This window comes from Ictalurus furcatus, chromosome 5, assembly GCF_023375685.1.
Source record: "Ictalurus furcatus strain D&B chromosome 5, Billie_1.0, whole genome shotgun sequence".
In the NCBI taxonomy this organism is placed as follows: domain Eukaryota; kingdom Metazoa; phylum Chordata; class Actinopteri; order Siluriformes; family Ictaluridae; genus Ictalurus; species Ictalurus furcatus.
The window spans coordinates 20,370,019-20,394,427 of NC_071259.1; the positions used below are offsets into that span (position 1 = coordinate 20,370,019).

Genomic DNA, 24,409 nt, shown 5'->3' on the forward strand with positions numbered 1-24,409 from the left:
ATATATATATATATATATATTCCCCACAGTTCAGTATTATGGGCTATTTTGTGTACATTCATGATCATCCCAATTAAGCTCACTTCAATGAATACTTATGTATGGAATAACTTGTTTAAGTTTCATAAGCAAACAAAAAAAATTATATCATACAGAATTCACCTTTATTGAAAACTGTAAGCATGACCAAGTCAACAGGTAATTCAGTAAACAAAAACAATAAGCAAAAAACAGTTGATGAAGTAACTTCATATGCGACAAAGTATCTTTGGTGTCACTGGATATGCTGTTAAAATTCTGTCACATCATAAAACATTAGCACCATCTTCTTTAAAGATACAAAACTGTTGAAAAAACATGAAAAACAACCATTCTATACATGAATAGTAGTATGTACTCAGCAATGGTTCGCATATGGGGGGAAAAACAAGAAATGGGTTTGAGTTACATGAGTGTATGAGGAATTGAATTCCACACAAATGCTGTAATAAGTAACAGAGTAAGGTCACAGACTGTAAATTGTCAAGTTCACATTCACATTGGCATGCACGGGTAACAGCCAACAACCACACCTGTTATATCCAATGTGCCTCAACTAGAATGTAAACTGAGCACGAAATAGTCTATCCCACTTTACTGCTGAGAGAGGAATGGGGTGTGCTGATTGTAGGATATATAGGAACAATGATTTATCGGCTAAAATGCCAAATGAGGTGACCAAGAGGTCATTAATAAATGGGAAATATTCCCTAAATGTTACCCATTATTTGAGGACATTGTATCCATTAAATAGGCAGATTTGTCACATCTTGAATATTTGAGACTTTCTCCTGTGTATATATGGATATATGTAGAAAAAGGATAATAGTCTGCTTTTGAAAACATATTTCACAGACACTGTGAAGTACTGTGCACTCTAGAACCATTTTTGAACAATTTACACCTTAATTCAGCCCTATTGTGCACTGTCATATTGGCTTAAATATACATGTTAACATTTTTTTAAAGTTGAGGGGGGTCCTTTTTCTTCTTATTATTATGTCACTTTGAAAATTTGTGGAGATTTTATCTGTGGCACAGAAAAAATATCAATCTAAAACAAAAAGCCACAGGAGAAGTGCTGATAAATACATAATAATCAATGGCAGATCATGAGCTCTGATTTATCAAGGTTCACGCATTCATTGTTGGGGAAAAATACACATGGAGCCTTTGCTCTATGTCACATGAAGTGGGTTGGGATGGATGCAATTGCAGTTAAGAGCTTTATTATAGGAGAGATAGGCTGACAAGTCCAAATCGTGAAACACAGGCATTGTCAGAGCAGGCAAATGGTCAGGCAAACGGGCATGAAGCAGGCAAGGCAAAGCACGAACCGAGAAACTAGAAACAAAGTCAAAACCATAATAACAGCATGAGATCAAGGCTTGATACACGACAGAGAAAAGCTCAACTGAGCTTTATACTTCGCAAAGACCTTGTGAATGAGCAGTACTGTGGTGTGATTGGGAACAGGTGTGTGTGATTAGTCCTCAGAAGAGGGTGATGTGTCTGTGTGTACCATTGGGGGTTGTAGTCGTCGGCCATGTTTGTAGTTCGTGGTGTATTCTGGGAAATGAAGTGGCTAGTTTGCCGTGACACTAACCCTAGTTCAGCATCGAATTCCATTACAGTGGTTCTAATCTGCTGTACCTTTGTTAGTCAGATTAAATGTAATCCTGCATAAACAAAAAGCTGTTTTGAAAAGTCTAAAACTAATCAATATACTTTCTAATTTGTCCATTCTGCTTTAAAACCACAGTCAGAGACTTGAGAGCAACAACTTGAGGTCCAAAAATGAATAAGGCATAAAAAAAAGAATCTGGGAACAAGGTTTACATCCTGAGTTTTGAAGGCACATGATGGTTTGTTTGGTTTTTTTGTTTGAGGTAATGCCAATGGCACTTGGCACTTTAAATACTCTAAAAAAAGATACTCATAAAATAGCTATTATGCTTTATATTTGCTGGTAATAGAACTATCTTTATAAATCCCTGATTGTGGCTTTAACATAGTTCATATGTGGATTATTTTTTATGTTTTCAGCATTTAGGTTTTATGGTGTGTGACTTCTGTGAAAAACTACAGCCTTTACCAAAACAGGGCTATGATAGAGAAAATTGGATAGGAGACATTTTCTCCTTAAATTGTAGCATAGCAGATCAACAGAATGAAATAATCTGTTATATGTGCATGGCATGAATCTATTTCCCCTAAAACCAAGATTGAACAGAATCAACAAAAGTTCTATACGTTTTGGATTGGAGAACAAAACATGGATTTTTCCTGTTTATGTTGAAGGGAGATAATAAACCAATACATCTACTTTTTGGGATTCTCTTACAGATGTTGTAAAAGAGCTTTTGGAATTTTGCATGTTTAAGCAGAAACCTAATTGGCATTTATCTCTGTGGATTGTCAAAACAAAATACTGCATTCAGGATCTTGAATGTCACTGCCTCGGAAGGGCGTGATGTCGTCATTCGACCAAGATCCTCCACCACAAACACTCCTCTATTTAATTTGAAATATGGTGGGAAGCAGGTCCTACCCTCACTCAGTGAGGGAAGGGACCGGAGATGAGACGGGCCCAGCCTATCAGTGATTTTGTTTGTTTGTTTGTTTGTTTTTGCTCTTCTCTCAGGTTCCAAAACTGGGTTTGAGAGAAAAGGACAGCTTGATGGTGTTCTGCTGAGCAGGCATACTGGACCCCTTCTGTTTGTGGTTGGGAATTAGTGTCCCCCACCACTGCGTTTCTCTCCACTAATCCAGTCCAGGGCAATGAAGGTTAAACTCATCGACATGAAGATGAAACCCAGGGCTGTGAAGCAAATAGCCTGAAGGGAAAAAGGTGGTATGTGGACAGATCTCAAAGACTTGTCACTGAAATCCATTCAGAAATGTTTGTTATTCATTAATCATTCAACTCACCTGAATCTTTGGTCTTGAGTACAATGGCTCTTGATCTATCGGAACAATGCGGATATAGAAGAGGCCTGGGAGGATGAAGATCAAGCTTGGGGCAGAGGTGGCACCTGACAATAAGGAAACAAAACATTTGCATTTCACATAGGCAGCATATTGATTTAGATTTCTTCAAAGCTAAAGGAACAGGAATTTTCTGAAAGAGCCTGAAACTTTAGTTCTTTCATCTGTTGTAGATAGAAAGATATACTTTATTGCTCTACAAGCGGAAATTTGTACATACCGATGATGCCAAAGATGTCTCGGATGTTGGGTACAAAGATGACAAGCAAATTCACAGCAAAGAGGAGGCACACAGCAATGGCTATGTGACGAGCCCAATGAAAAGGTTTCTCAGGGAAAATCAGCTGCAGTAGAGCTCGCCGAATCTAAATGAAAATCATATTTATATTAACATCACTGCTCATGTGTTTAGATTGATTTAATCACTGGGCTTACTCACTGAAACTGAAATTACTTAAAAGGTATCACAGATATTAAAAAGTGTACTTTTATTAACCCTTACACCACAGCACTGTACTGTAGCTCCATTCTGGGCCAGAAGGTGTTGATTAATTTTCTGTAACAGCACAGCTCTGACAATAACACTGGCTGCAAGGTTTCTATTAATGCACTCGTTCTGATATGTTATGGTTTCTATAATAACATGGTAGATGCTCCACATAAATGAGTGTTAAAGCATGTGATTGCTGATACGGTGAAGTATTCTATGTGAAGTATTCTATATTCTATTGTGCAGTAGCTGCTTTAACATAAGTAATAACAGAAAGCAACTTCTTTCCATAAGTGACCTTCCACAACATTAAATAAGCAAATAAAAAGTATGATGTGTAATTCTTTAATTATATATATATATATATATATATATATATATATATATATATATATATATATATATATATATATATATTGTTTGTTTGTTTGTTTGTTTGTTTGTTTTTAATGCAATAGTTGGCCAATTGCATTGGTAATAAGAGGAATACAACACTTTGGCTTGTGCTGTAACAGAGTACTTTCATTGCACAGTGATCTTAAACCTGTTGTTGATACATTATTGCAAGAAAAGTGAATAACAGTGTCTAAATAACAAGAATTTTTTTTATATATAAATAGAGTATTGTTACCGGGAAGAGCACCACAGGCACAGTCAGTGTGACAGCCACCAGTACAGCCAGTCTCACACACAGGATCAGTATGTCCAGAGGGTTCACTTTACTGTAGGTGTGCAGCAGCTCGGGCTCTGTACTTCCTGTTCAGATCAAATGGAGAAAAAGAGTTTACTTTACATGATAAATAAGCCTATAACAAGCCAATAAATCCCACAAAAGTAGGCATTTTAGACCAAAACATACTGGAAATATGTGTGGCAGTCTGAGAAATCTCTTCACATAGAGAAATACATACAAAATTACAGGTTATCTTAAACTGAAATATGTCTCCCTTCTGCATGTCTCAACCTCAAGTAATGTTAGGGGTAAAGTCTGAAAATGGGGAAAACTTGCATTTATTTCTACTTCCAATAAATTGATCAAAGCATGAAATTGACTGTGTGAGTAAATCATATTAAGATAGCAAGGTTTTCGACTGTTTGTATCATAATTCTTCCAGGTTGTTATATAGTGAAATATATTTATGGGACCATAAAAGTTGAGATAAAATAACTATAAGGTATGGTGAGTTCAGACATAGAAGGCTCACCATAAAAGGTGAGGTATCCAAAGATTGCGGTCAGCAGGTACATTACGAACATGCTTAAGATGGATACATTGGCGATGGCCTGCATGCGTCGCTTAGTGGGGCTGTTAAAGAAACAGAGGAAATATATAAATTATTAATAAATGATCATAAATATGGGTGAAAAACTATTTATATCCAAAATTAAGAATAAATGCAAATAACATTTATGAAACTGTCACAACTAATGTTCAACTAATTTCTACTTGCTCCAATGGCACACATGGCAAATATTTGGAAATTCTACACATTTGCTCATTTGCAATGTTTTCTCCAAAACATACTTGCGCAATTCAGTGTAGATAGGCAGAACTTCAGGGTGGCACACAAATGCAAAAGCCAAAATGGGAACTGTATAGGCCGTCTGCAAGACATATAGAGAAAAAAATGAGGTAATGAGAGTAGGATGCAAACACTGTCACCTGTCAATATAGTCAGGCCACCAGTGACATGACCTGGATGACTGGAGGCTTTACCATACTAGATTACTTTTTCTGAAAATACTGTAGGTATCCTTTGACTGTCAAAAGATCTGTCATGATTATATCCACCTCTGACAGATGAAGAGGAGACAGCTCTGTTTCACTGACCTGCTGGTTGATAGTGAAGTATTTGGCCTCACATTCTTCTCCTATTGTGATGTTGACTGTGGTATGATTGCTGAAATCCTCCAGAGGACAGGGAATGTTGAACTTCTTATAGATGACCTAGATCAGAATGGCACAAACAAGGAAGAAAAAGAGAAAGAGGGGAAGGATGTTTGTAACAGAAGACACTGAGTAACAGTGAAAGTAAAGTAATGTGAACTCTATCTAATCAGAACATTCAGAATTCCTGTAGTAGTTAAAATTAATGCTAATCACTTAAAGCAATTTCTATACAATTATACTGTTGAAATGCAGTGTTGGTATAGTATATGTATAAGTCAATCCTGAGAAAGAAGCATGATGTTTCTGTCCCACTGAATACTCACTGAGATGAGAAAGAAAACCATGCAGGTCAGTGAGAAACCACTGGTGTAGCCCAGGTACCCTACAGACACACATGCCACAATTTCACTTTAACCTTATTAAACTTCGCCTTGTGTGCTTATATATTTCTAATTCATAGCTGAAGTGATATTCTGCATGTAGGCCTATGCTCTGATATGCTCCAGTTCTGTTTCTCTGATATTCTCTTTTCTGCTCTATTTTGTTTAGGTACTTTTCACAGCACTATAATGAACTCTATTTATTTCTCTACTTTTTTATTTCTCAACTCTGTTTTCTCAAAAGCTATCAATATAATAAGATATAATAGCAATACATATTTTTAAATATGTGTGGGAAAAATATATATGTTTACATACAGTTTGATGTATAAGGAAATCTAAAACAATTATTCTATTCTATGTTTTACATACACTATGTTGACATGTTAAATAAATTTGGAAGTTCTTATTTTCTTAGTTCTTATTCAGATAGTTATATTTAGTTATATTTTGATACGAGTAGTAATATACATGAACATACATTTTCTTCCACATAAAGGATGCTACATATATTCTTATTTGCCTTCCTTCATATGAATGGCATTTTCATCTGTGCAAAACCAAACTGATCTCATGTTTATGCAGTCATATTTCAGGATTCACAAAATTCTTTCATGTGAAATCTACAGGCAAGTAAAAATAATTCTTGCCATTACATTCCAGGCTTCCTGAAGTTAAAAATTTTACCCTGCATGGTCTACCATAATTACCAAGCATACCGTTTATTGTTCTGCAGCCAGTTGCACCATCTGAACATAATTTTGAATGTAATTCAGGGTGTAAAACACAGGTTACTAAACAACTGGAAACCATACGTTGAGAGCAGTGTGGTGCAGAATTTCAGTTGCACCACAGACTCTTAAGGTATGTAATATGTAGCACGTAAAGTGAGTGGAAATAGAACTTTGTCACACAGAGTGAGGTATTTCACAATAACCAGAAAATCAGAAATACAATCCAACATAAACAGGAAATACAACATTCATGACAGAGATGAGGGGAAGAGGTTAGCGTCTATTTTTCTTGGTGTAACCTTACTTCAAGCGAGTTCTCTCTCGAGTCTCATGTAGTTGCATTTGCATTTGTTTTGCTCGTACAGCAAAGGCATTTTGTTTGTCTAACAACCTAGAGCAATGCAAGACAGTGAAATGGCAGCTATTTCAAATTGAAAGCATTTGAATAACAGAATAATGTATAACATTACATTAGTGGTAAAATGTTACAAATATTTTGAGCTGTACCATGCCAATAATATTAATTTGACCTATGACATTTTACATTTATGTCATTTATTCAGAGTGACTTACAGAAGTGCTTTGTAGTCAGGGACTAAGAGTACCATCAGTCTAAAAACCCTGTTGGGGAGGTTATTACAATATGAAAAAAATAGATGACAAGGATTTTTGTTTAAAATTAACAAAGTGCAAATGTAAGTGTATTACGTCTTCGTCTGAAAACATATACAAGTTCATTCCACCAACTGGGTGCCAGGAGAGCTTTAATACATGTGTTCCTTGTACCCCAAGAGATGGGGGGTCCAATCAAGCAGTGCTAGAGGCTCAGAGGGAGCATGGTAGAGAGCGGGGTGTGGCAGTAGTCCTTGAAATGACAAGGGATTGAACAAGTGGCCTTTGTTTTATAGAAATTGCTAAGTCCTCCTGATTTTGTTAAGAAGAAACTTGCACTGCAAAAAGGGAATTTCAAAAAAGTAAAAAAAATGCCTTGTTTCTGGGAAATTAGTTTTTTTTTGTGTAAAAAGAAAAATAATCTTGTCAGGCATGTTTTGCATTAGAAAAGCTATCTCATTTTGAGAAAATATATCTAACTTTGTCTTAATAAGATATTTCAGCTAATATTGAGCAAGATTTAACCAGTAACAAGCTACAACAATGGTTTGCATAATAAACCAGCAGAGGAACAAGATGGTTTTCCTTATTTTAAGAATAAGACCACTTGCAAACCAAAATTTTTCATTGAAGCAGCTATGTGTCATGGTTATGCTGAAATCCACACTGAACTACATTACCAATCAGACCCAGCATGTCACATGACCATGTTGCGTGCCCCACTGATCACTCACACCTGTTCTGTGTTACCCCTAACAAGCACCCCTATAGAAGTTCTAGTTTTTCAGCACCTAATTGTCAAGCTTTTGTTGTTTTTGTGTTCATGTGTTATCGTGTGTCCTACAGCCACTCTCATAGACTTCATGTTTTTGCCATGTGCTCATTGTTATGTTTATGGTTCTTGTTTTCACAGTTTTGGTTGTTTGTTTTGCACTTTATTCAGAAAAATCTGTGCTTGCATCTGTCACCTTCTACAATCCCTGACACTATGTTGAAGTGTTTTCCCTGTTTTAGTAATGCTAAAAATAGCAATGCTTCTGGTGCCTTAATTTAAGACAAAGTCACTTATTTTTTTTATTATTTTTTATTTATATATTATTTATACTAGTTTATTATTTATTATTGTTTGAAGAAACTGTGTCTTATTGTAAGCTCTTTATATTGCTAATTATTAATCTTCGATTAAGTAAGTCTATCTTGAATAACATTTTCATTGCTTGTAATAAGCACAACTTGCTTAAATTTTGGAATTTTTGTCTTTTTTTAAGATCCAATAGCATTTTTAGTGACTAGATATTTATGCTATTTTTAAGAATTCATACTGAGACAGTTTTGCTTACCCCATTGGAATTTTTTGCTTGATTTTAGTACACTTTAACTAGATTTAAGTGTGTCTTGCTTGTTTCAAGAAAGGCATTTTCTGCAATGTGCATGAGCAAGTCTGTTAAGTGCTATGAGGTGGGAAGGAAAGTTTGTTGTCTAGGACTACCCAAAAGTTGTGTGCAGTGACAGATGGTGAGATCTGAGAGCTTATCAGGTAGAAGCACTGAAGTACTGAATTACATTTTGAGCTAGCTTTGTTACACTGCTTTAAATAAAAATTGGTTTAAATAAAACTAGAGAGCTTATGATCTATTTATGTTGGTGAGTGGATGGGGGGTAAAGGGCGAGAGAAGACTATGCAAAAAAAATATAAGTATATAAGTTAATAACCTTATATACTAGGTTAGTAATATACTTACCAAGCTGTCTCATCATAGCCAGTGGAAGAATAATACAGACAGACACAATAATGATCAAATAGTTGCCATTCAGGTACCACTGTCTGGATAAAAATCAAATAGGTCATTTAGAAAGTGTTGAAAGTTCATAATACAATGTGTCAAACAATACAATATTCTAAAATTTAATATCTTATGTAATCCCTTAAACTCCCAGGAGCTGCTACATTTCCCAGCTACATACCTATGCTATTAGCTTCACTGTATTTATCAAATAATGTACTTTAATATGAATAAATCAATAATAAGTTGGGAGTTGAGGAGTTAATAGGCTAACACTGCTTACAGATGAGTCCAATTGTTCATGGTAATGTGACTTTGGTGTGCTAATTAGCCAAAGTACTAGTAAATTGAGTGGTGGCTTATTTATGTAGCCTATATTTAAATGAATTTGATGGCCCTTTAGAGTTAAAACAGAAACTTACACCATAACCTAAAGTTGGTTTATATACTTTTGCCATTTAAGGTTAAACATTGTGAAACTAACTAACTAATCAACCCATTTTGTTTTCAGGGCCATTAGCATAGTAACATATGTCCACTTGTGCTACCATAAATCACCTGTTTTTATTCTACATAAACAGAAATGCAAAATGATTTAATCCATTGTGTATTTATTTTAAACACAGTGTGATCAGTGTCAGACTATGACACTTGTTACCAATGATGTAGTGAAAACAACCCTATATACGTAGAACTCAATTCATTCAATAAATATTAAGATCATATGGCACCAGCAGCATTTCCTCAGCTACATTAATTGATTATGCAAACATTTTCATTACAAGTCATAATAAGTTGATTTTGCATCTTACCCACTGCCATGATGAAGACCCAAAAAGGTTTGAATGACCAAAGGTAACTCATATTTCACAATGAAGAGATAGCTAGACATTGCTGAAATAAACACAGGCAAATACAGAGAGATGTAACAAAATGTAATTGTAAGAAAATTCACTGTGATATAATCCACCTACTTATAAGCGTAAGTAGATTTGATTATTATTTATAATACATGTCTGGATCACTGGGATTTAGATAGAGCCATTGTTCTCAAAGTGGGATCTTGAGTATTATGGGGTCTATAGTACTATATTTAGTATTTAATCCTTATAATTATTAGGCTGTTTGACTGCTCACGTGAATTGACTGGATTTATTTGAAACCTCAATAACTCAAAAACAAATAGGCCTATAAATAATAGAAATACTTTAATGATTTTACTTAAATCTAATGACAATTTTAATAAAATGTATTCTGTGAGTATAGCGTTCAAGAAGAAAGTCATATGGCCTAATAAATAACCAAAACAGAACTGTATACATTTACCTGAGCCTAATATTTTTTAAAATAATGAACTCAATTAAAAATCTTGTATGGTAGCACTACTTGTATTGTTCTCCGCTTGATATATCGCTTTGCTTGTATTTCCTTATTTGTAAGCGTCTGCTAAATGAATAAATGTAAATGTAAAAATTCTTTGTCATGTTGTATAACATCCCCACCTGGGCATTGTAAGCCACTGTCCTACCCTGTGTGGCAACATTTTTGACATAGACATAGCAGCTGCATTCAAAATCACGTACTGTGACAGTACCTACTGCATTGGATTCAGTACCTACTGCTTGGCCGTTGATACACTATGTACCGATGAGTATAAGTGTGAAGTATAAATATAATCTGGACATACTACATCCGCCATGTTGGCACTGTCATGTGACCTGCAACTGAAAAAGAGCCGACGCATTGCTTTCCGCAACTTTGATTCTGACACCTCTTCCGGGTCAGTCCTCCTGCCTTATGGGATAGTGCAGTGTCCAGTGCGTCCATATTGCAGAATCTCGGTGGAAGCAGTAGGTCATCCAGGTATTTCTCACCTATTGTTTTATGAATATTGAGAATTCGGACATACTACTCCTTTGGCATACTGCTTTTAGCCTACTGAATAGTAGGGTAGTAGGGATATTCAGATGCAGCCTGTGACAATGTACCACAACGCTTCATAGTGTACATCTGTACCGTTGTGCACATTGATTTAGATTGCTCCAAAAGCTTGTCATTACCTTGTCTAGGCCGTCAGTGACATTTTACTTTTAAGGGATAAATGTCAGAAATCTTGACACCTCTCTGACAGGTCATGTTATGCAACATGACTAAGCACACTGGCATTCCACCTGAGAAGTGGTGTTTGTCTTTTCTGAAATGCCTCAAGTATCAAAAATACTGAAGGCCACTGTTTTGATATGAATATTTTTTGCTTCCAGTAAGTAGTGCCTGTAAGCAAGTAAGTAACCAGATCTAGCAAAGTAACCATAAATTAGATTTATCTTGCAGGGGCTGTCAAGTTTATGTTGATATCATGTGGCTGAAAAAATATTTCCTCAGTCACTATTTTGGCTGTGTGGGGTTTTTTTTTGTTTGTTTTTTTTTTTTTTTTTTAAATGAACTGGGCATCTATGAAACATTTTATGACTTAATCCATGGCTTTCAGAGCACTGGCTCTTCGAAGAGTCTTAGTTACTATAAATTATCAATGCTTTAAAAACAGAAAGTTTTGCAGTCTACCTATAACAAAAAGTAATATAAATCACTTAGCATCTGAATCCATAACCACTCTTGTTCTCTAACTCACCTCCAATGTTGTGCATTGTTATGACAACAGCTGCCAGTATTTTTCCCAGGTGACCGAATGCTCTCTTTCCAAGCTGCTCATATGCACGAATACCTGCACACAGACAGAAATAGTCAGCAAACTTTGTGCAAAGCTTGAGGCATGGCAAAATTTCAGTGCGGTGCTGTTTTATTATATTATTGCCTTGACTTACCCACAACTCCAGCACTCTTCAGAAGAAGATGGATAGAATAAGATGAAAGAATAGCAATGCATATCAACAGGAACCTGTAAAAAAAAACAAAAAAAAAAAACCCAATAAACATTGGGGACAAAATACAAATTAGTGCAATGTACTGCAGTGTGTGTATTTGGATTTGCCTCCAGTAGGCCCAAATTGTTGCACATGACGTGTGTGTATGTGTGTGTGTGTGTGTGTGTGTGTGTGTGTGTGTGATGACTGCACTTTTTCCAACAGGCAGACCTACAGACCTTGCCAACTGTGCAGCTATATTTAATGCTGCGATTTGATTTGAGAACCTTGTGTTTCTTCGTTATCACTGCTCACCAGTTCAGCACACAAACCTATTTCACAGTGATCTGTTTATTTAACAGCAAATACCTAAAGAGAAGACTGTACATTCTCACTGTTAGGAGTAAATTTGTGTCCGGTAATCTTCATCATGGATTAAGAGTGCACTACACACTACATGGTGCTACTGAAAACCTATAGCTTAAAAGTAAAATCTTTGAACACTTTACGTCCTGTCTTATGCATGCAGGAACATGGGAAATATACAACTTCATATATATACAACTAGTGTATATATATATGAAATATACAACTAGTGTGTGTTCTGAGTCTGACTTCAGTAAACCATGTGAAACTCAAAGCAATGTGAGAGTATTTTGCAGCATGTTGTGATACTGTGCTGAAGCAAGAGTACACTGGTGATGCAGTGTGACATACTCACAGAAACAGAATTATGCCAGTGTTGGACATGGCATATGACAGTCCCAGGATTCCACTGCCCATTATAGCATTGCTGAGGTTAAACACAGACATCCCAAATGAGGTCTTCCCTTCAAACTGCAAGAGACACAAAGATAATATGCTCAAAATGTCAAAAACATGCAGGGAATTGCAGCATACAGACAAGAGACTGGATAGTGAGTATGTATGGGTTACATTGTTATATTGTATAAATACATATTATTATACAGAGTACAGCTTTATATATATATATATATATATATATATATATATATATATATATATATATATATATATATATATATACAGTGAGGGAAAAAAGTATTTGATCCCCTGCTAATTTTGTATGTTTACCCACTGACAAAGAAATGATCAGTCTATAACTTTAATGGTAGATTTATTTGAACAGTGAGAGACAGAATAACAACAAAAAAATCCAGAAAAACGCACATCAAAAATGTTATAAATTGATTTGCATTTTAATGAGGGAAATAAGTATTTGACCCCTCTGCAAAACATGACTTAGTACTTGGTTTAAAAACCCTTGTTGGCAATCCCAGAGGTCAGACGTTTCTTGTAGTTGGCCACCAGGTTTGCACACATCTCAGGAGGGATTTTGTCCCACTCCTCTTTGCAGATCTTCTCCAAATCATTAAGGTTTCGAGGCTGACGTTTGGCAACTCGAACCTTCAGCTCTCTCCACAGATTTTCTATGGGATTAAGGTCTGGAGACTGCCTAGGTCACTCCAGGACCTTAATGTGCTTCTTCTTGAGCCACTCCTTTGTTGCCTTGGCCATGTGTTTTGGGTCATTGTCATGCTGGAATATCCATCCACGACCCATTTTCAATGCCCTGTCTGAGGGAAGGAGGTTTTCACCCAAGATTTGACGGTACATGGCCCCGTCCATCGTCCCTTTGATGCGGTGAAGTTGTCCTGTCCCCTTAGCAGAAAAAAAACCCCAAAGCATAATGTTTCCACCTCCATGTTTGACGGTGGGGATGGTGTTCCAGGGGTCATAGGCAGCATTCCTCCTCCTCCAAACACGGCGAGTTGAGTTGATGCCAAAGAGCTCCATTTTGGTCTCATCTGACCTCAACGCTTTCACCCAGTTGTCCTCAGAATCATTCAGATGTTCATTGGCAAACTTCAGACGGGCATGTATATGTGTTTTCTTGAGCAGCAGACCTTGCGCGCGCTGCAGGATTTCAGTCTTTCACGGCGTAGTGTGTTACCAATTGTTTTCTTGGTGACTATGGTCCCAGCTGCCTTGAGATCATTGACAAGATCCTCCCGTGTAGTTCTGGGCTGATTCCTCACTGTTCTCATGATCAATGCAACTCCACGAGGTGAGATCTTGCATGGAGCCCCAGGCCGAGGGAGATTGACAGTTCTTTTGTGCTTCTTCCATTTGCGAATAATCGCACCAACTGTTGTCCCCTTCTCACCAAGCTGCTTGGCAATGGTCTTGTAGCCCATTCCAGACTTGTGTAGGTCTACAGTCTTGTCCCTGACATCCTTGGAGAGCTCTTTGGTCTTGGCCATGGTGGAGAGTTTGGAATATGACTGATTGATTGCTTCTGTGGACAGGTGTCTTTTATACAGGTAACAAACTGATATTAGGAGCACTCCCTTTAAGAGTGTGCTCCTAATCTCAGCTCGTCACCTGTATAAAAGACACCTGGGAGCCAGAAATCTTTCTGATTGAGAGGGGGTCAAATACTTTTTTCCCTCATTAAAATGCAAATTAATTTATAAAATTTTTGACATGCGTTTTTCTGGATTTTTTTGTTGTTATTCTGTCTCTCACTGTTCAAATACAACTACCATTAAAATTATAGACTGATCATTTCTTTGTCAGTGGGCAAACGTACAAAATCAGCAGGGGATCAAATACTTTTTTCCCTCACTGTATATATATATATATATAATTTTTTTTTTTTTTTTTTTTTTTTTTTTTTTTTTTTTTTTTTGCACTTACATCTGTAAACTGAGGGGTTTTTCTCCCGTTGCTCTTATGTGGTAAAAAATTTTCTTGCTCTGGGGAGAATCTGCATATTTCCAAAAATGAAAAAGAAGAAAAACCATTGGCATCAGTTGATCATTATGCTGAAATGCACACGTTTTGCTGCTTTTCTAATAAATCCTTTTGGGGGGGGGGAATGTATTGACAATGCTTTTACAGTGATGCATTTAAAGTTGATTCATTCAACCTTAGTAATTGCCTGGTCAGAATTGCAGTGGGCCTGGTAAGGCCACTAGATTGTTTATATTTTGGGAAATAGAAGCAACTAAATTCATCAGAAAATGCTGTAGGCTGGTACGAACAAAAATAATAACTGTATGGGATTTTTAAAAAATCTAAATACAGGTACAGATGCAAATATTTGGAGCACTAAACAGATACAGATACAGACAGTGGCACTGCACTACTTTGCTAGTGTAGCGTATTATGTGACCAATTGTACACTGCCCTGGTTCTACTGGATATTGATGTCTATATTTTGCATTCAAGTTTTCCAAGAAGTTATTAGCTTTTTTTAGGCAAACAAAGAGGACACATACCCATCTTCCAGAGGCTGAAAATCTTGATGGTGTCCATTTGCTAGTTTCTGAAGTTCCATCTTCGTATATCTTTTTGTTTATTATTGTTAAACAAAGTTAAATAAGTCTTAGTAAAGCTGGTTTGAAAAAATTTCTTTAGTGTTTATCTGAAAGACAAAAAAACAATACAGGAAACATTTAGCTTTTTTTCTATCTTTTATCAAGTTATTTTTAACATCAACAAAAACACATTAAACATAATTAAAAGACCATTTGGAAAATATTACATAGCTGATTAATGACATCAATTTAATTTTTTTATTTTTATTGGGTCTCTACCAAGTTAAGTGCAAAGAACTGGATGAATTCTCAAGCTGGAGGCAATCAAAGAAAAAACACGAGCTCCATGTGGCTTTTTTCCCACTCTCCAAAGTTTGATTGGTTCATCAGAGCTCATGTTTCAGGAGAGGATCTGAGCATGGGTTACAGCCTATTTTTCATACCAAAGAATTTCCATACACTGCTGACCTTAATGTCCAATCACTTTTTCGTTATATTTGCTAATGTGTATGCATTATTCCCAGGTTGATCCAGCAGTGACATGTAAGGCCTATTACAATTAGGTTTTTTATTTATTTTATTTTTGTGAAGGTGTTAAAAACACACACTGTCCCCGTGCTGAATAAAGTAATATTTGTTCTCTCTCTATGGTGGTCAGATGTTGTGAAAAGCTGTGGGAAAACTCAATACAGCACATTGCTGTTTAATATGAAACTCATACTCAGACTCAGTCTACTGTTTTTTTCGTACTCGAATTGGCTACGTGGCTCAGAAGCCAGAATTTTGGAGGGTGTCCAGACAAGCCTGCCAGCTGTAACTCCCACACACTTTTCTGATCTCTGCCTTATAGACTGGTGTCTAGTACATTTGATAAGTTTGCTTTTGTGCCTTTCTGTCCACACATGCTCCTTTAAATGCTTGTCTTTCCCTATGCACACACACATGTGAATGTACAAATGGGTGACAAATTAAAGGAAAGTCACCCAATATGCCAAACAGCTCAGAACAGATCAACATGCCTTGCCATAGAAGTCTCTGGAACTATACTAAAGAGATTAACACTATTCTTCCAAAAGTGTCCCTCAGTTGGTGTTTTGGTGATGCTGGTGAAGAGGACTATCTAATATGTAGCATTTAACATATGGCCCAAAATATCCCATAGAAATTCAACTGGGTTGAAAATTGGTGAATGTGAAGGCCATAGCATAGAGTTTACATCATTTTTATATTAATCAAACCACTCAGTGAGCCTTTGTGCCCTGAGAATGAGAAATTCTTATCCTGAAAGAAACCATTCTCATCACACTAGAAACATTTAGAATAAAGTGATCAGTCATTGACTCTTTCAATGACTTCTCAAGTGGAAAAACCATGCGAGCAAAATGCCTCCACAGCAAAACAGAGTTACCTGTCTCAACATCTCAATTCTCAACATCTCAACTAAGGGAAAATAATCTCTTCATATGTTCCTAAATGGTCAAGAATATTATGCCTAGAATGCCTAGAATATTATACAGCAAAGAGTCAAACTGCAAATAAAGCATATACCAGATGGGTTATAAATCTAGTAGCATGTGTTAAATGAAGTTAAATATATCATGGGAATTCCTACTGCAAGGTCAGTAACAGGATCAGCTATAAAAAATATGCTTCATGACGCATAGACATTAGAATGCTTGCCAAGGTATGAGCAGATAGAGCAGAAAAAAAGAGCAACTTAATTCAGAAATTTTAGACTTGTTTAAAAACAATTGTTGAGTAAATCTTTAGTAATAAATTAACTTTCCATAAATTTTGGATAAAATAAAAGCCACCTAACACCATAGTTGGTGTTTACAAAAGAGTAATATGATGGTTGAACTTGATGATAGTACACCTTTACTAAAGCAATGCGCAGAATAATTTCCAAAATTTTTATGTAATTATTATCAGGAACACCAGAAACTGTACGACTACTCTGCAGACACAAAACAGTGAGACTTTAATATCAGAAATCCAATTCCTTAGTCAGTTTATCTAGCTGCACGAGTATATGACATTTACCCCAATCCCCCCAATCCCCAGTCCCCCACCCAAACAACAGGGTTTTGTTGCAGTTAGTGTATGAACTGCCCTTAGCCCTTGTTTGCCAAGGACAAGCCCTCTTGTCGATTTCCTCAGGTAATTTAATTACTGTGTGCAGATGAATATATTAAACAAAGGTAAAAACATGTGTCTCAGACAGATCCACATAAGTGACAAAACAGAGACAAATGTCTATGGTTGGGCCATTAATGCACCTCATGCCCTCAGCTCCCCAGCATGAATGGGTAGAACTTGTTCATCACTGGAAACTAGAGCACTCTAGTACTTTGCTGATTACTAGACAAAACTAGATAAGATTCTATACTGATTTCATGCAACTCCATCACTTAGAGACTCATTGACAGGATGCACATGTCCACCATAACAATCACAAGCTGAAAATCTATTACACTAAAAAAAAACCTCTGTGGGTATCACACACAGGTCTTTGCTTGTGATGCCCATGACTGTATCAGACTATTTTAGGATATCCCTACTTAGTGACACATGATACAGTAAGCTCTTGGAAATTACTCTTAGTATCAATCAATGTATCCTGTTACCATGTCACACACAAAGGCATAAAATCAGTACAGATGCACTCATTTCCCTTAAATATCAGGACCTCTACAAGGTATTTAATAAGCATAAACAGCAACTCAGCTACCTCTGCACTGGAGTTAAACATGGAATTTTCTCTGGGGGAAGAGGATTTCCCTTACCAAATCATGAAAATTCTGCGATGAAAACAAAGCACAGACAGACTTAACTACACTCTAAAAAATGCTGGGTTATTTTTTTCTACCCAAAGGTTGGGTTGAGCCTTTTGGGTCATTTAATTCTGCTATTTTATCAATCTTGGGTAGTTTTTTTGGGTAGTTTTGCGTAGCCCAACCATTAGGTTAGTGGCTGGGTCATTTTCACTGAGAGATGAATCAATGCACCCCTCCCACACCCCTCAGCCCAGCTCCTGGAATCAAATTAACTGAGCGATCGTAAGTTGGTTATCCAGTTATTTTAGATGTCTCTTTTGTTCAAAATCTGATATTTTTCTCTTAAATATATGACTTATTTGAGTCATTACATTTCAAAGTCTGTATATAAACACCACTTTAGCAGCCCTAGCAATACATTTCTGAACACCTTCTTGTGTATAACAAAGGAAATACCATGTTGACATATTTGTTTATAATATCGTATATGTGACATTTTCAAAGGTCAAGAATAACCCTGAAAATATTAACCCATTTATGAAATAAAATTAACCCCACATTTTTATAAAAATGAAACCATCCTTTCGGTTGAAAATCAACCCATTTTTTTGGGTTAAAATTAACAATTAAATTTTTACCCAGCTATTGGGTTAAAAATAACCAATTTAGTTTGTTTTAACCCAGTGTTTTTAGAGAGTATGCACTAATTATCAGAGTCTAAATGCAATAACTAAAATTTGTTATCTATTACCTTTAGTAGTTGCAGTCATAGAACAGGTGGGTGGGAGCAACAGTGTTTACCAAATTACGCTTGTGTACCATATTTAATAAGAATGTAAGACTACATTTGTTACTGGCAGATAGCTTTTTGAGCACAGTCATATGCTATCTGATCTCATCAATGCCCTATTCACTTTCCAGGCATTCAGTAATAATTTATATGAGGTTAATGAGGAATAATTTTTGTTGACAGATATATGGTATGTTATGGTGAAAACGTGTGAATTCTTCATACATGCTATGGAATCCTATGGTAGGGTATATCCTTTCAGCAGAAACAGTCATGTCAAGTGGGTTTTTACTGTCATTCGTCTATATAGCTTGTAATGTATACATAGGAATGAAATGGTGTTTTTCCAGAACCATCGTGCAACACATAGTTTGCAAGACTACATAAAGTGCAATACACGACAGGGTCTGACAAGTGCAGGACAATCAATACACAAAACTAGACAATAAATAGACAGGACAATAAGCTGTCAGTGTGAATAGATGCAAAATGTAACACATTTTGAAGTTGTGTTAATATGATGACAACCAAACAACACAGAGAAGGTTTTAAAGTTCCTCATCTTTGCTTGTATAGATAGTTTACTTGTGGGTTTATTTGTGGACACCTCTAGCACAGCAAAACAAAAGAAATGGACCACTTACAAGGCCTTTGAATGACTTGAGTGATTTCACCAGAGTCCTTATACTTCAACAATGTGAGTAGATGTGTCAGGAACAGGAATACACCACTAGTATATTCTCCCAATGCAGGGAATGCCTCCTTGTAATAATTTTCCCAGAGGTTATCACACACTTAAATTAAGCCAACAGACTGTCCATTAACCCTTTGTTCAGAGGGTTGGTTTTTTTTTTTGTTTTTTTTACGAATTAAATTTAAGTCTTACTGTCCCAAAATTTAAGCACTGCACACCAATGACAACCCTATAAAATGAAAGGACAGACATGTACCAACATACTTTATGGTTTAAAAAATATTTCATTTTACTAAATAAACTACAATATAACTGTTGTTTCTACCCGTTCTACATAATTTTTTTGATGGTAAAAATATTTGATTTGGGATTTCCCACATACTTGGCCATATTACATTGGGAGTTCCGGCAGGCTGTAAATATGTCCCAAGGCAACATCCTGTACAATTATTGAGTGTTCCACAGTAATGAAACTGTGAAAGTGCAAATTTCATATGCAGATAGATAACTTATTACTTTAACTTATAACTTAAGACTTATAACTTAAAAGACGACAAACAGCGTTTATTGATATCGTCATTATTTTCTTTATATGAAAGCTATTTTTGCACAATAGTCATACTGTAAATTCTGGCATCTACACCACTAGGGGGCCTGAACAAACAGGTTACAGTGGTGGCACTAATTAGAGAGCACACTATCCCTTCCTAGTCCTCCTGTTCATTGTTACTCTTGAGTACCTCAAGTTAGGTACCCATTTCAACCCATGCCAAGCTCATTGAGTACTATTCTTCATCCATTTCACACCTACAGACCTGAAACTGAAAACCCCAAAACCAAATTTCTCTCTCTGTTACATAAAGCCACCTACCAACCACAGGCACTAGATCCAATTCTAAATGCTCATTGTGTCACAGTGTTCAAAAGCTGAAAACTGACACACGGAAGTGGGTATACACAGAAGTGCAGTGAAAAAAAAATCTGATTTCAACCTTCATTATTATGATGGCGGTGACTAGTTTTAATTTAAAGGTAATAATAATCCCAGTTGTCAGTACACATATTCTACTCATTTCAGGTTAATATAATTAATTAAATAAACAAATATAATTATTACAAATGTCATTTTGAGTACTTATTTGTAAATAACTACCTGCTTGCAACTCACAAGTATCATTAGATGCTGGTTATCTTCTGTGGTGATGCTGTACCAGGTCTATAATGCAACATTTTCCAGTTCCTGTTGGTTCCTTTGCCTTTAGCCTTCATCTTGTCTATGTGAGTACTCAGCAATGCCCAAGTGGGTTTCTAACTTGGCTAGTAATAAAGGACATTGCACGTTTTATCCTTGAAATACACCACAGTTATGTTAATAAGATGTTTCAGGCTATTGGCCTGCTGAAAAATAAGGTGAGATGTTTTGACGCTAGTGGCAGCCATATGTCACACAGATGTGGTGAGTTCATTTTAGCCCATTTTCCTTGTTCCATCACACTGATACAGATTAATCTTAATCCCATCTTTTAAATGAATATGACCTGCTTTATAGTTATAGGCATGTAATTGAGCTTTATGTTTAGAGACAATAGCAACTGATTTGTGATCCAAATAACATATACAGCCTATAAAAAAATCTTAAACAATTAAAATACAAACAACGCAGAAATGGACAACAGGAACAAATAAATAAATAAATAAATAAATAAATAAATAAAATAAGCAGCCATTTGGCCCCCTGTTTTGGTGCCCCGGAGTGATTTTGAAAAAGGCTGTGTTTCCTGTATGGGCCACCTATATATTTTGAGTTAAACCTCATTTCAAATCCAATGAGCTGAGGTAAAAATCCAAAATAACATAAATCGTGTTACTGTCAAGTTACCTACAGACTGTGCTATGCAGTTTGTCAAAATATCTGGAATATATATTAGTTCTGCAAGTTGGATTGTATTTACAGAACAAAGAACCATTGAAACTAAAACTGTATTTGAACCAAAAAACACTCACAATCTCATGGAGATATCTACCATTAATCTCAATGTATGCCAACCTCAAAATCTCTTGCGTATACCAAGAGGAGGAGCAAAGGGAAAGGAGGAGTGAAGAGAAAGGAAAGAAACTTTTCTGATGCAAGACTATCCTTGTTTTCTCACCCCTCCTCCCAGTGCCTCACTGATCAAGAGCAAAAAGAACCCAGTCCAGACCCATGATCCCTTGAGGCAACTTACTCCTTTTTCTTTTTACAGCCTGCAAGTCACTGGATATCATAGGACCTTGTAGACCCACAAATCAGTCAACGATGAGCAGTGACAAATGTCTGACTGAAATCAATGTGTTATTTGCTTAACCTTCTTAACACTCAGTTTAAACGTTTAGGGGTTTGGAGACATACTAGGCCGTTAGACTTGATGGAAGACAGGGGGTGCGGAAACACTGCAAACACTAGAGATCATTACAAGAGATAAATAAATAAACACTGCACACTGTTCCATAGAACAATGGTTACTTCATGAGTTCACTTCTGTATTCATATTTAACTGTTGCTAAGAACCACAATGTTTATGTTCAGCTCTGTTGACGTGAGCAGACAATATTTTAAGCAGCATTTTAAGTCGTAAAGGGAGGTGCTTACTTTGTGTATAATACGCTCCATACTCCACACTTGCTCCTCAAGTTAAACAACTTTGAGCTCTCCACCCATTTCACTAACATTCTTAGACTTTTTTCTCTTTCCTCATCTTACTAGTGCTCTTCACGATCTCCTGCTCCCCTTGTCATGCAAACACAAGCTTCACAGTAAAACACAAATGAATGGCAAACCGGATGCATTTAATTCTACACAATTTGTTTTTTCATATCAGGCATATTGGGCGTGCCTATACTTGAATGCCTGTACCCAAGCGATACTGCAATTTTTTCTCTTGGCTGGATCACAAGGCCCCAGACATATATATACTTCAGATAAACCATGAGCATGCCCTCTGCAATTAGTACTTGGATATGTTTCCATGAAACCAAAATGAACGGCTTGTACTGCGCTGGATAAAAATAACAAAGAAAGCCTCATTTCATTTTGATCAAACATGTGACTGAGCAGCATGAGTTGTGCTAACAACATTCAAGACATTATTGTTGATTACATGAAGACTTGTCTATCAGCACCTCATATTCCTTTTCCATCTCTTGAACTTCCTCAGACACAACAGAGGAGATTGGATATGACCAGGACATCCGCTCGGTATAACTGAGGAAGCCACTTTGTGCATATCAATTGTGTGGGCCACAACTTTAGTGTGAGCGTTATACCCTGAGAGCCAACAAAATAAATTAGCCATATTCCATGTGGTTTCCACTTGATAGTGATACTGATAATAGTGGTGTGCTACGACAATTTTAGGATGCATGTTGTGTTCTATACAATTTTCTCAATACATAGTGCTTGACAAATTACAAAACACAGATTACACAATCACCACACACAATTCAACTATGTTTTGGTTTGCTAAAACAACACTAGGCTCTGTTTATGCTCTTTCCCACTTGGGTTCTACGAACATGGCTGCTACCAGATGTGACAGTACAGTGTTTTTGCTTTGCGGCTTGTGGTTACACCTCCAAACTATTTAAATTATGATTCACTCTTTCATTCTATCAAATTGTTCACACTGTCACATTTAAATGTCTGTTACTGACACCAAAGCCTTATGACGACTTTTTTCACAGTGAAATATACACTTATTAGCTAGAGGTTATTTCATTTATCCATATACTCCCACAGTAAATGAAATACTGAGTATTAGAAACTGTAGGATTGTAGGTTTTGAATCAACAATTTTCAGGGTTTTTTTTAAAATATTATTTTTTAGGACAACTTTTCACTAGTAGTACTAGTAATGTGTTCCTTATTCAAAATGGTTCAAAAAGAGCAGTGAAAATGCATGAGGCAACAACAGCAGGAAGGAAATTATTGCTTTTGACACAAAGATTTGAGAAATTAGGCCACATAAAGCTATGGAGGACGGTCTGAATGTACAAAAAAAAAACCTTACGTGTCCTTTACTGTGTGATAGTTTTCTTAAGTGTTCTTCTCTCTTGCCTGCAAAAAAACATTAGTAGCCAAGGTGACATAAACGCAAGTGGGTCAGCATGTAGGTCATCAGACAACTGTTTTGATTTTTCTAACTTGCAAGAGTTAACAGGACTGTATTTAAATTATACAGGCATTTATATACAAATCCATGTTTCTTTTCTTTTTTTTCTTTCTTTCTTTCTTTTTCTTTTTTTTTTTAGAAATGTATCTGCTTTAATCTTGTGCTCTGATCCTACGTTTTTTATACATGACACCAAAATATCAGTGCTCTGTGTGAATTCAGCTATACTATATAAAATGTCCATCACATTCACAAAATTTCCATAAATTCCTTTGCTTTTTTTAACAAACAGAAAAAGAATGGTGTTGTGGCTGTTTTGTTAGTTTCTACTACTACAACCATATTGGGTAGATTAGACAGTTAAGAGTTCAACAGAAAACAGTGTGCTGGTGGATGATAATACTTTTAAAGGGTGTATACATGCATGTAAATTCCAAGCCCTTCCTTTCAAGAACGGCAGTTTGTTTAATGGCCCATGCACCCTGGCAAATTAGTTGTAAGCCTCTCACCTTTTTTTTTTACCTTTTGAAGTTGCAGTTGACGTTTTCTCAAATGTAGAAGTGGAGACACATTACCTGTGTAGTTTTCTTGGTTGAAATGTTTGTTTTTATCACTCTAATTGAGAAGAAACCAAAAGAAGAGCCAAAAGAAAAGAGGACACTACAGATCCAGTGAAGGGAGCAAGTGAGCAGGGGGAGAAAGCACATGTGTGGAGGAAGAAAAGAGCTGAAGGCAGGGCTGTTCACAACCACAGTCTCAAATTTCATGTGATGTCACACATACTACTGAAGTCACTAGAGCAAGTTAAAACAAGACAGTGTGCTTTTTCCCCTTCAATGAGTCTACGCTCACCACGCTAAAAATGAGTTGTGTTTCA

The 24,409-nt window shown here is 36.3% G+C and overlaps 1 protein-coding gene across 4 annotated transcripts; it reads right to left on the reverse strand.

Moving 5' to 3' along the window:
- Positions 1 to 147: 147 nt before the first annotated feature.
- Positions 148 to 24,369, reverse strand: slc38a5b (solute carrier family 38 member 5b). Of its 4 annotated transcripts, none has more exons than XM_053625110.1 (17): positions 24,055 to 24,368; positions 23,431 to 23,477; positions 15,085 to 15,230; positions 14,501 to 14,570; positions 12,501 to 12,616; positions 11,741 to 11,814; positions 11,548 to 11,640; positions 9,731 to 9,812; positions 8,877 to 8,959; positions 5,732 to 5,790; positions 5,349 to 5,465; positions 5,043 to 5,122; positions 4,723 to 4,823; positions 4,149 to 4,273; positions 3,248 to 3,392; positions 2,971 to 3,074; positions 148 to 2,876 (listed from the first exon to the last, which is right to left on the reverse strand). In XM_053625110.1, exons 3-17 carry the CDS (start codon positions 15,141 to 15,143, stop codon positions 2,772 to 2,774), a joined length of 1,413 nt encoding a protein of 470 aa, XP_053481085.1. In that variant the 5' UTR covers positions 15,144 to 15,230; positions 23,431 to 23,477; positions 24,055 to 24,368; the 3' UTR covers positions 148 to 2,771. The 4 variants fall into 4 exon arrangements, with proteins under 4 accessions (XP_053481085.1, XP_053481084.1, XP_053481087.1 ...); XM_053625109.1 differs by having other exon boundaries at positions 24,042 to 24,368; XM_053625112.1 differs by lacking the exon at positions 23,431 to 23,477 and having other exon boundaries at positions 24,055 to 24,369.
- Positions 24,370 to 24,409: the final 40 nt, after the last annotated feature.